This window comes from Rhincodon typus, chromosome 13, assembly GCF_021869965.1.
Source record: "Rhincodon typus isolate 14 chromosome 13, sRhiTyp1.1, whole genome shotgun sequence".
In the NCBI taxonomy this organism is placed as follows: domain Eukaryota; kingdom Metazoa; phylum Chordata; class Chondrichthyes; order Orectolobiformes; family Rhincodontidae; genus Rhincodon; species Rhincodon typus.
The window spans coordinates 10996349-11009165 of NC_063344.1; the positions used below are offsets into that span (position 1 = coordinate 10996349).

A 12817-nucleotide genomic window follows, 5' to 3' on the forward strand; every position below is an offset into this window, starting at 1 on the left:
GTGGACTGCAGCAGTTCAAGAAGGCAGCTCACCACCACCTTCTCAAGGGCAACTTGGGTTGGGCAATAAATGCTGGCCCAGCCAATGACACACACCTCCCACAAGTGAATAAAAAAAAATAAATTTATACAATGAGTTATTTTGTTAATCAGTCCTGTTCTTGCTGCATGGGAGACATTGCATTGCATTTCCAATTAAGGAGCCTGTACCTACCACAGATTTTCTGAACTGGTTCCACCCTAGGTTTCTGGGAGATTTTGAAAGATGCGAATCTTCAACCTCAGGGAAGAAAGGTGTTTATGTCAGTAATGATAGAGATGTACTATAACAAAAACATCCAATTTTCCTGTTACCTACTGTGCTAAGAAAGAATCGGGAAGGTTTTCCCAGCATAAAGGATCCAGTGGAAAATTAAAACTCTTGCTCCCAACAGGTACAGACACTGGGGTTTTTGTTAAGGAAGGGTGTCAAGGGATAGGGAGCAAAGAAAGGGATAAAATAGAGTTGAAGTAGAATTCTAATTGCTGCTTTGAGAAATTCCTGTTTCAAACCAAAACTGAGGTGGAAATCATTTGGGTTGGAGAAAAAGAGAAAGAACCAGAGAAACTAGGGATGCAAGTTAGGAGATAAAGGAAGCAAAGAAGGAGTAGGAGAAGCGATGGAGAAAGAGTGGAGAGAGCCACAGCACTGAGGGATTTGGGATCCTTGTGCATAAATGACAGAAAGCTAGCGTCCAAGTTGAACAGAAGGCAAGTACACTGTTGGCCTTTATTTCAAAGGGAATGGAGTATAAAAATGGGTAAGTCTTGCTAAACTATAAAAGGCAATAATCAGATCACAGCTGGAGTACTGTGACCCTTGGTTCCCTTATCTAAGAAAAGATATACTGACATTGGAGGCAGCCCAGAGAAGGTTCACTAGGCTCATCTCGAGTATGGAGGGACTTCTTAATGAGGAGAAGTAGAGTAGGTTGGGCCTCTATTTAATAGAATTTTGAAGAATGAGAGGTGATCTTATTGAGACACAAGATAATTAGGGGATTTGTCAAGTGAGATGTGGAAAGGTTGTTCCCCCTTGAGGGAGAGTTTTGGACCAAAGGGCATAATCGCAGAATAAGGAGTACTCAGTTGGGTGAGAGATAGGAGGAATTTCTATTCTCAGAGGGCAGCGAATCTGTGGAATGTTTTGTCGCAGAGGCCATTAAAGCTGAGATAGATACATTTTTAGTCAGTCAGGGAATGAAGGGTGGGGATTATCACATCAGTCATGATCTCATTGAATGGTGAAGCAGACTCAACGCTCTGAATGGCCTACGTCATTCTAGACTCCAGAGTCTAACGGTCTTATGGGATGGCCGCAAAATATTGAAATGATCAGTTAGGGTAAAAGAAACTTGCTACATATCAAACCCACGAAAGGAAGGAAGGGTGAAATAAAATCAGCAAGGATACTTCAACTTAGTGTTTACAAAATGAAGGAGAAGAGATTTGAGGAATAGGTAATCCAGGATTTACCAAAGGTGAGATGGAAAAGGAAATGAGATTATTTAATTAAGCTGAAGGAGAACAAAGATCTGCCAGAATAATTCCAATGATACATTCTCAGGATAAGGGGTAGGCCGTTAGACTAATATGAGGAGAAATTCCATCACCCAGAGTGTGGTGAGCCTGTGGAATTCTCTGCCACAGAAAGCAGTTGAGGCCAAAACATTGAATGTTTTCAGGAAATAGATAGATATAGTTCTTTGAGCTAAAAGGATCAAAGTGGGTACAGGGTACTGAGTTGGATGAGCCATGATCATATTGAATGGCGGAGAAAGTCTGAAGGGCCGAATGGCCTACCTTTTCCTATGATCTATGTTCCTGGATTCTTTGGGAAGGAAGGAAATAATGGGAGCTGTAAGAATTCCATTTCATTATTCTACATGGGAAGATTGACCAATATAATTTCAAACATTAACAGTGGTTACTACATCATGACACTATTTCTATCCCTCATTATTTCCCTTGGTATTATTGTATATAGTTTAAATATTTTAATTCCAGTCCTGATCTGAAACAGTTAGGCTTTTAATAAGAAGCCTTGATGACGACTGTGTGTTCGCCGGGTTTATTTTGAGCCATGTGGTTCCTTCACTGGGCCCAGTGCTCACCATTAGTCTGTTACTCCTCTTGAACTGTTCCTCACTGAAGGCATGTTCTTCCTGCATCTGTTTATACGACAAGAAGCAGCTTCTATTAGTGTCATCAGAGTGATGTTTTTGCATTTGCATGTAACGCCTAAGAGTCCTCTCCTGTGATTTGACCCAGAATGAGGAGGTAAGTGGACTTGGAACTCACCATCATGTATTCACTCGGAGGTGTATTTGAGCAGGTTGTAATTCAAATAGTCTAACTCCTACTCTGTAGAGTAACATCTCAGCTGCTGACCCCATTAAGCTGACAGTCTGGCTGAGAGTGGGGACAAATGTTGTAGAGGGAATAATGCGTTTCAATTGAATCCAAGCACTCTGCAATGTGACCCTGCAGTCTGGAATAATGCACAGTGACATTCAAACAACCTTTGTTATCTCCAATTCCTGAGTGGCAGTGTTCAGGACTAGGGGGATGGGCAGGGGGTGTGGCATTTGGTGGGTGAGTTGGTCAAGGCTTATTGTTGAGCAGTGCTGGAAAGTGGGACTCTTTTCCATATTCTACATCCTGCATCCACAACAAAACCTCCAACGCCACTCTCAGTGGTGATTCCCCATCAATACGACAATGTATTGTCTCTGATTTCCAAACCAGATGTCCTGGTGGAATCTCTGTGTGAGTTTGAAAACGGATGTGAATGTCTAACTGGGTGCCCCACCACCCTAACCAGGCATTCAGTCTCACCCTCAAAGATGTATAACAAGGGCCTTGATAAACTCAGAAACAAAACAGACAGCCTGACTTTTTACTTCAATCTAAGTCCCTACAGTCCCTTTCCAATGTCCTTTGGGAAGGAAACTATCATCCTAACTTGGTCTGGCCTACATGTGAATCCAGACCCACAGCAATGTGGTTGACCCTTAACTTCCGTCTGGATAATTAGGGATGGGCAAGAAAGGCTGGTCGAGCCAGCGATGCCCTTAACCCGTGAATGAATTAAACAAAACTTTACCAAAAATTTGCTGTTTTCTAGTTTTGTCATTCACTTCCTGCCTCCTGTCAGTATTCTCTCTCTCACCCTGAGTCTAATCGAGTTGTGGGGAATGGTCTAATGCATGCCCTCTGCCATTTCTGTAAGCAGTAATAGAGGGCAGGTTTTCAGTATTGGCCTTGAGTTTCCAGGAATCGAATATGAAGCTCTGTGCAGCTGAGAAAAGTTGTCGACAAAATGACAAAGACTGATTTCTCCAGCATTGCCTCGAACGCTTCTATCTATCTGTCAGGACAAAAAGGAACAGAAAACGGGTCTAGGAGGAGGAGCCTGCTCGGCTGGCAGCCAAGCATCATCAATTGGGTAATGAGTCCTCTTGCTTTCCAATTGGCTCAGAAGGCAGTGTGCCACAAGGATGGATGGGTTGGCCAACTATTGGCTACGCCTAGGGGAAGTCATGTGATGAAACCTCTAGGAATACATTAAATCCCAGTTGGCAACCCTGAATAGGGGGCACATGAGATCAGCCATCTTTGGGGCAATTTTAAACCCCAGCCTCTCCATCAGGCTGGGGTGGAGTAGTGTTTTAACATCCTCCCCATCAGTTTTCTGATGAGCGGGTGAGGTTAGAATCACCTCCCCAGTTGCCCCTGCTTACACTTCTCCTTGATCAAGCTGTGGATCTTGGACCGAAGTGATGAGCACGACCCAATTGCACAATTTGTCAAAAATAATGCTCTTGCCAGCTCAGTGCCATTTTAATTTAATTAATTAGTCTCAGGGGAGTGTTAGAGTAGCTTTCGCAAACCATTCTTTACAATACACCCATTGGGCATTCCATACCCCACACTAACGCCCCTACATCCTGCCTCCAAGTTAGACTAAACATCCTCTTATGAAATGGAAGCACTGACAGCATTTTCAAATAGCTTGGCAAGTGCACAGATTTAAAACATCAATGTGGGAATCCTTAAGGATAAATGGCATACGGGCATTATCCACAAAAGGCAGGAAAGTTTAACACTATTAGATCAATCATGGTCTCATTAAATGATGGAGCAGATTAGAATGGCCAAATAGCCTACTTCTCTCCCATGTCTAATGGTCTTAAGTGGATACACTGGTTCTGGTATATATATGACGTACAGCTGGGATATAATGTGATGAATCATTACTGAAGTTGACTTATAGAGTCTCTGCTTTGCTGATCAGAGCTGAGTCAATAGCGAAACAGTTACATTCAGTGTTAACATCAAAAAACATCATACTTACTAATTTTTTCTGGCTCCACTGCCAATATTCCTTAATCTCACTGATTTCCTTCACTTCTTTTAACCAAGTGCTCCTTATCTAAATTGAAAACAGCAATATGATGTTATACAAAATATACAAAATTTTGTCAAATTTCTATTTTTCTACATATTACGAATGAGATCAAGAGATAGAGTGGACAGTGGGGAAGAATGGTACAGAGGTAGATGGTCAGCAACGGTCTGTTTAAATGATGGAACAGGCTCAAGGAACATTGTGGACGACCCCTGTTACCATGTCCTACGTTCCAATTCTCTCTTACTTTTAGGGCAGGGCAGTATTCCTAGATTGAATAACTATTTCTTCCCAGTCCTTTCTCCTTAGCTGTTAGGAAGTAAAGAATCAGGGCTCAACACGCAGAACGTTGGAGAAACTCAGCAGGTCTGGCAGCATCTGTGGAGAGAGAAACAGTTAACACTCAATTCTGTTCTCAGTTCTGAAGAGGAGTCATACCAGACACAAAACATTAACTCTGTTTCTCTCTCCACAGATGCTGCCAGACCTGCTGAGTTGCTCCAGTGTTCTCTGAGAGATTTTTTTCCCTCCCAGACCACATCCTTCCAATTGATTGGTCCATCATTTGAGAATGAAGCCATGTGTGGAGGTAACACTCAAGCAGCGATGATCTAGTGTTCAAATACTGCACAGAGGTGGTTCAACAATCCTGGAAAGGAGTCATCTTAGAATCATAGAATCCCTACACTGTGGAAGCAGGCCATTCAGCCCATCTAATCCACCTCCAATGAGCATCCCACCCAGATCCATTCCCCTGTCCTATCCCTGTAACCCTGCATTTCCCATGGCTAACCTAACTAGCCAACACATCCCTGGACACTATGGATAATTTAGCATGGCCAATCCACCTAACCCACACATCTTTGGATTGTGGGAGGAAACCGGAGCACCCAGAGGGAACTCAAGCAGACACGGGGAGAATGTGCAAACTCCACACAGACAGTTACCCACGAGTGGAACTGAACCCAGGTCCCTGGTGCTGTGAGGGAGTAGTGCTAACCACTGAGCCACTGTGCCATGACCAGGAAGCACAAGTGGGAAAATTGGAAAGAGAACATTGCATGCTGGAGTTTCAGCCCCAAATTCCGTGTCTAATGGCCTGCTTGATTGTTGGGTCATGGAACTGCCCTGGATATTCACCACGGCATGGGGGTCATTTAGGTGACCAGACTGCTTGAGAGTGATGTAGAATCCAACAGTGAGAAGCTCAGTCCCTGCAAGTACTTCACACCAGTGTTTACAAAATGAAGAAGGCAATGGGGAGGTAATGGCATGGTGGTATTATTGCTGGACTGTTAATCCAGAGACCCAGATAATGTCCTGGGGACCGGGGTTCGAATCCCACCATGACAGATGATGGACTTTGAATTCAATGAAAAAACCTGGAATTAAGAATCTAATGATGACTGTGAATCCATTGTCGATTGTTGGAAAAAACCCATCTGGTTCACTAATGTCCTTCAGGGAAGGAAACTGCGATCCTTACCTGGTCTGGCCTACATGTGACTCCAGACCCACAGCAATGTGGTTGACTCTGAACGATTAGGGATGGGCAATAAATGCTGCCTGGTCAGTGACGCTCTGATCCCATTAATGAATAAAAAAAAATTCAGGAATAGGATGTCCTGGATTTGGCACAAATGAGATGAAAAATATGAGAAAGTAAAGGGAAATTAAATGATTTAGTTAAACTGAAGGAAAACAAGCGTCTGTCTAAATATATCCAAGGATTCTCCCCATGTCTGCGTGGGTGCTCCAGTTTCCTCCCACAGTCCAAAGATGTGCAGGTTAGGTGGATTGGCTGTGCTAAATTGCCTGTAGTGTCCAGGGATGTGTAGATTCAGGGGGATGGGTCTGGGTGGGTGCTCTGAGGGTCAGTGTGGACTTGTTGGGCCGAAGGGCCTGTTTCCACACTGTAGGGATTCTATTATTCTATGGTGATTCAGTGGGAAATGAGGAAAGAAATCCTGAACTACAATCCCATCTTGTTCTTCGCTTTACACTTGGGAAATGAGTGTCCTTCAGGTTATTTATGACCAGTTGTCTCTATCTAAAGGACAGAGATGCCTTTGGTCTTTTGTACACCCTGGCTATATCCTTTATTCAGTATGGTGCACATGAAGCACTGCACCTAAAACAAAATTCACTGGAATTTCCTGTGGGAGTCCTAATCGCACAAAGGATTGCCAGTATGACTGGTGGACTGGAATATCTGCACATCTTCTGTCAAAGGTCCAGGGAGCCTGGCTTGAAAAAAACCCTAGGTCCATGTAAGGTAAGACATCACTGTCCACAGCTCAAAGTATGTAAAAGTACATGATGCAACAGCAACTCAGACTCTGAGTGAGCTGTAACACACCACCAACTGTTGAGAAAGTGGTTAAAATTAATTTTGTTTGGAGAAAGGGAGACATTAGCTAAAATAGGCACATTTAAAAGCTTCTGAAAATAATTGCTTTTAAAACTTACCAAAAAAACCATAAACTAATATTGTGAGCAAATTGTCCTGTATACTTTAGAAAGTCAGTTTTAGTTATTTAAAATCAGGTATCTCTCAGATGGCAAATTCTGATCACCGGAATTTTGTGAAAATCAGCTGTAAATATTACACTGCACCAGGTTACTGTTCTTAAATCCAGTGAGGAGTATATTTTAAAGCATAATTTTAATTCTACATTATCTTCTAAAACATTGCTTCATTGCACTGGATCTTGGCAGATTTTTGCACAATCTAAAAGTGTTTGAGCCGGAACTTGCAAAACTAGCTGTTTTGGGAGCCATTTTCCGATTGAACTTGAAGCAGAAGCACAATATTAATTTTGCAGAAGTTGCAATTTCACCAGCACATTGAGGCAAGATGTATTTGAAACCTCAGGCTCACATCAGTTATACCCAATCAGTGCCTAAGGTTGGGACGCACAAAACCTTTGATACCTGTCACATCGTCTGCAAGAGGGAAATGGTGTTTGATGTTGTCCTGTCAAAGGGGCAGGAACTACCAAATCAATGGCGGTGCAAAGAAACAAGTTAAGGAGAGTGGATACACCAAGGGCATTAGAAGGAGCAGTTCTACCTTTTGCATGCCACCTTACAGAAAAGTATAGAAGAGATAGCAGTCATGGCTCAGTTGTAACACTTGCACCGCTGAATAAGCAGGTTGTGGCAGGTTCTCCACTATCGCTACACAGAAACATTAGCACAATGTCCAGGCTGATGCCCCAGTACTAAGGGAGTGCTCTCAGGTGTATGTGAACATAACACATATTGCACTATTTCAAAAAGAAGACCTGCATTTACATAGCATCTGTGATGATCTCAAGATAATACAAAATGCTTAACAGCCAATGATGTACAATCAAACTCTTGTAAGTTTGGAACTGTCATAGCCAAACTCCCATAAACAATGATACAGTAGCAATCAGATCATCTATTTTATTTGTGATGTTGAGTCATCTTGTGTCACCACCTAAAAGAACAGACAGAGCTTTTATTTAACATCTTATCTAGAAGACAGTCCAACAGTGCAGTGTTGGGGAGGTGTTACCCTAGTGGTATTAATCGCTAGAATATTAATCCAGAAACTCAGCTAAGGTTCTGGGGACCTGGGTTTGAATCCCACCATGGCAGATGGTAGAATTTGAATTCAAAAAAAAATTCTGGATTTTAAGAGGCTAATGATGATGTGGAGGTGCCGGTGTTGGACTGGGGGTGGACAAAGTCAGAAGTCACACAGCATCAGGTTATAGAGCAACAGGTTTATTTGAAATCACAAGCTTTCCGAGTGCTGCCCCTTCGTCAGGTGAAGTGGAGGGAAGGGCACAGGCACAGAATTTGTACACATAGAGATAACGGCAAGATAAGGGGGAGAGGGACCAGCAGGAGGTCATTGTACACATTGGAACTAATGACATAGGAAGAAAAAAGGATGAGATTCTGAGGGGAGAATATAGGAAGTTAGGCAGGAATTTAAAAAGGAGGTCCTTGAGGGTAGTAATATCTAGATTACTCCCGGTGCCACAAGCTAGTGAGGGTAGGAATAGGAGGATAGAGCAGATGAATGCGTGGCTGAGGAGCTGGTGCAGGGGAGAAGGATTCACATTTTTGGATCATTGGAATTTCTTCTGGGGTAGAAGTTACCTGTATAAGAAGGACGATTGCACCTGAATTGGAAGGGGACAAATACACTGGTGGGGAGATCTGCTAGAGATGCTCGGGAGGATTTAATCAAGTTGCGGAGTGGGGCAGGGAGGTGCAGATGAGACCCAGAGAGAGACTGAGGAAAGAGATCAGTCTGAGACCGGTACAGCTGGGAAAAGGAGCAAGTCAAACAGTCAGGGCAGGCAGGAACAAAGCAGAGAACGAGGTAGGACTGATAAATTAAACTACATTTATTTCAAAGCAAGAGGCCTAACAGGTAAGGCAGATAAACTCAGGGCATGGTTGAGAACATGGGACTGGGATATCATAGCAACTACAGAGATGTGGCTCAGAGATGGTCAGGACTGGCAGCTTGATGTTCCAAGGTATAGATGCTATAGGAAGGATAAGAAGAGGGGGCAAGAGAGGAAGGGGAGTGAAGTTTTTGATTAGGGATAACATTACGGCTGTACTTAGGGAGGATATTCCTGGTTATACATCCAGGGAAATTACATGGGTGGAACTGAAAAGTAAGAAAGGGATGATCACCTTATTGGAATTGTACTATAGACCCCCAGTAGTGTTAAAAGTTTGGATAGAGAGGAATATGTTAAGCGTGAACAAGAAAATTTTCTGATTCAGTATGTGGATGTACCTCCTAGAGAAGGTGCAAAACTTGACATACTCTTGGGAAATGAGGCAGGGCAGGTGACTGAGATGTCATTGAGAGAGCACTTCGGGGCAAATGACCATAATTCTAAAAGTTTTAAAATAGTGACCGAAAAGGATAGACCAGATCTAAAAGTTAAAGTTCTAAACTGGAGGAAACCCAATTTTGATGGTATTAGGCAGGAACTTTCAAAAGTTGATAGGGGGCGGATGTCTGTAGGTAAAGGGACGGCTGGAAAATGGGAAGCCTTCAAAAATGAGATAATGAGAGTCCAGAGACAGTACGTTCCCTGTTAGGGTGAAGGGCAAGGCTGGTAGGTGTAGGGAATGCTGGATGACTACAGAAATTGACATTTTGGTCAAGAATAAGAAGGAAGCAAATGTCAGGTATAGGCAAATAGGTTTCAGGAGAATCCAAAGGGATTCTACAAATACATTAAAGACAAAGGGTACCTAGGGAGAGAATAGGGCACCTTAAACATCAGCAAGGCCACCTCGGTGTGGAACCGCTGGAGATGGGGGAGATACTAAACGAGTATTTTGCATCAGCGTTTAATGTGGAGAAAGATATGGAAGTTATAAAACGTGGGGAAATAAATAGCAACATCTTGAAAAATGTCCATATTACAGAGGAGGTGGTCTTGGATGTCTTAAAACACAAAGTTGGATAAATCCCCAGGCCCTGATTAGGTATACCCTAGAGCTCCGTGGGAAGCTAGGGAATTGATTGCTGAGCACATTGCTGAGGTAGTTGTATCATCGATAGCACAGGTGACGTGCCGGAAGACTGGAGGTTGGCTAATGTTATGCTACTATTTTAAAAAGGTGGCAAGGAAAAGCCAGGGAACTATTGACCAGTTAGCCTGACATCGGTGGTGGGTAAGTTTTGGAGGGAATCCTGGTGGATAGAATTTACATATATTTGGAAAGGCAAGGATAGTCAACATGGCTTTGTGCGTGGGAAATCATGTCTCACTAACTTGATTGAGTTTTTTGAAGAAGTAACAAAGAGGATTGGTGAGCGCAGAGCAGTGAACTTGATCTATACGGACTTCAGTAAGCCGTTTGACAAGGTTCCTCATGGTAGACTGGTTAGCAAGGATAGATCACATGGAATACAGGGAGAACTAGCCATTTGGATACAGAACTGGCTCGAAGGTAGAAGACAGAGGGTGATGGTGAAGGTTTGCTTTTCAGGCTGGAGGCCTGTGAGCAGTGGTATGCCACAAGGATCGGTGCTGGGTCCATCGCTTTTCGTCAGTTATATAAATGATTTGGATGTGAACATAGGAGATATGGTTAGTAAGTTTGCAGATGACACCAAATTGGAGGTGTAGTGGACAGCGAAGAAGGTTTCCTCAGAGTACAACAGGATCTTGATCAGATAGGCCCATGGGCCAAGGAGTGGCAGATAGAGTTTAATTTAGACAAATGTGAGGTGCTTTTGGAAAGGCAAATCAGGGCAGGATTTACACACTTAACGGTAAGGTCCTGGGGAGTGTTGCTGAACATAGAGGCCTTTGAGTGCAGGCTCATAGTTCCTTGAAAGTGGAATCATAGGTAGATAGGATAGTGAAGAAGGTGCTTGGTATGTTTGTTTTTATTGGTCAGTGCATTGAGTATAGGAGATGGGAGGTCACGTTGTGGCTGTACAGGACATTGGTTAGGCCACTTTTGGAGCATTGCATGCAGTTCTGGTCTCCCTGCTATAGGGATGATGTTGTAAAACTTGAAAGGGTTCAGAAAAAATTTACAAGGATGTTGCCAGAGCTGGAGGTTTGAGCTATGGGGAGAGGCTGAGTAGCCCGGGACTATTTTCCTTGGAGCATCAGAGGCTGAGGAGTGACCGAAAAGAGGTTTATAAAATCATGAGTGGCATGGACAGGGTAAATAGACAAGGTCTTGGAGTGGAGGACTCCAAAACAAGAGGGCATAGGTTTAAGCAGAGAGGGGAAAGATTTAAAAAGGACCTGAAGGGCAACGTTTTCACTTAGAGGGTGGTGCGGGTATGAAATGAGCTGCCAGAGGAAGTGGTGGAGGTTGGTACAATTCCAATATTTAAAAGGCATCTTGATGGGTATATGAATAGGAAGGGTTTAGAAGGATATGGGTCAAATGCTGGCAAATGGGAGTAGATTAATTTATGATATCTGGTCAGCATGGACATGTTGGACCGAAGGGTCTGTTCCTATGCTGTACAGCTCTATGACTTTAATTCCGGGTAATTAAGAGTGAGATTTCCTGGTGTACTGCGTCAATGGTTATCCCACAATACTTGCAGTAGAAAGAGCAGACAGTCTGTTTGCAGTATAAGGGAATGCGATGTGTGCACATTGGCTGCTGTGTTTCCTATAACAGTGACTACATTTCAAACAAATTGGATGTAAAGTGCCTCAGGACATGCTTGATGCATGAAAGGCAAACTATGAAATGCATCCCTTCCTTTTACATATAGGAAGCTATTTTCTTACATTTCATTCATCTGATGGAGCCTTGACTGCCAGAGAAATTCACAATCCTAAAGTATAAAACTTACTGCAGGGCTGAATAATAGAAATAGTTACCTTCGGTCTTATAGCGTTATAATCAATCAGTTGCTCTTTGGATTCATGTTTATAAGCTAGAATGGTTGGCGGTCCCACACTGGGCAGTGAGTAAATGGCAGATTCAAACAGTCTTCCAGATATCCTGTCATCAATAAACTTCAACAAAGAGACAACAGTTACCATTAGGAAAAAGCATAAAGGCTGTGGAATAAACTACCAGTAGTGGTTGATATTTTAGTGATTTATAGGCAAGATTTTATGTCAGTATAACTTGAGTGACTTCTCATATTGGTTATTGTGGATTGATAGTCATCTTTCCTCTACAACACAGTCTGCTATATTTTGGTCAAGATGCAAGATATTGTCCTTGGGTCAATCATCTCAGACAATCCCAATAATCGTACACAAATCTCTCATCATCTTTTGCTGTAAAAGGTCATGATAATGACATCCTGATCAAACAAAAATATATTCCTATTGTACACCAACTTACAATAATATACCACAAACCAAAGCATGATTCTCATTATCTTCAAATGGTAAACTGAATATACTTCTTACCAGAACGTAACTCAAGCTAAAAATGAACAAACACATTACTCAATGTTCAACAGGAAAAATGGACACAACTTCGTTGTGAAGCAGTATTGTCTTCTGGCAGACTTTGCAGTCGTCCTCAATGTACATTTTTCTTCCAAAAATATGCTTTAGTTGTGTAAAATTTGGAAAGCACATTACTTGACTGGTCAAAGTGCAAAACAAAACCAATCACAATAGTGGAATGGCCTCCTTCTGTGCTGTAACACTTTGGTGATTCTGTGAAATCTGTTTCTTCCTATACTGCATGATATTCACTACATTTACTGTTGGTATCTGTTATTGAAGAGTCATTCTGCCGGTGTGCTACTTGTTTATGAGGTGAAATATTAAGCAAAAGCTGTTAGGAAATTGACAAGCCACGTAATATGTTTCTCATTGATCTGTTGTCAATGTTACATATGATCTGGTGATATTTT

General features: G+C 42.5%; 1 protein-coding gene across 1 annotated transcript in view; it reads right to left on the reverse strand.

The window, feature by feature from the left end:
- Positions 1–11984, reverse strand: part of LOC109923950 (glutamate-rich protein 6) — a 36777-nt gene extending 24793 nt beyond the window's left edge. The window contains exons 1-4 of the mRNA XM_048604502.1: positions 11820–11984; positions 4396–4473; positions 2153–2209; positions 214–279 (exon numbers count right to left, since the gene is read on the reverse strand). Of these exons, the coding sequence (XP_048460459.1) occupies positions 214–279; positions 2153–2209; positions 4396–4473; positions 11820–11984 (366 nt within the window). The remainder of the gene's footprint in view (positions 1–213; positions 280–2152; positions 2210–4395; positions 4474–11819) is intronic.
- Between the last annotated feature and the right edge of the window lie 833 nt (positions 11985–12817).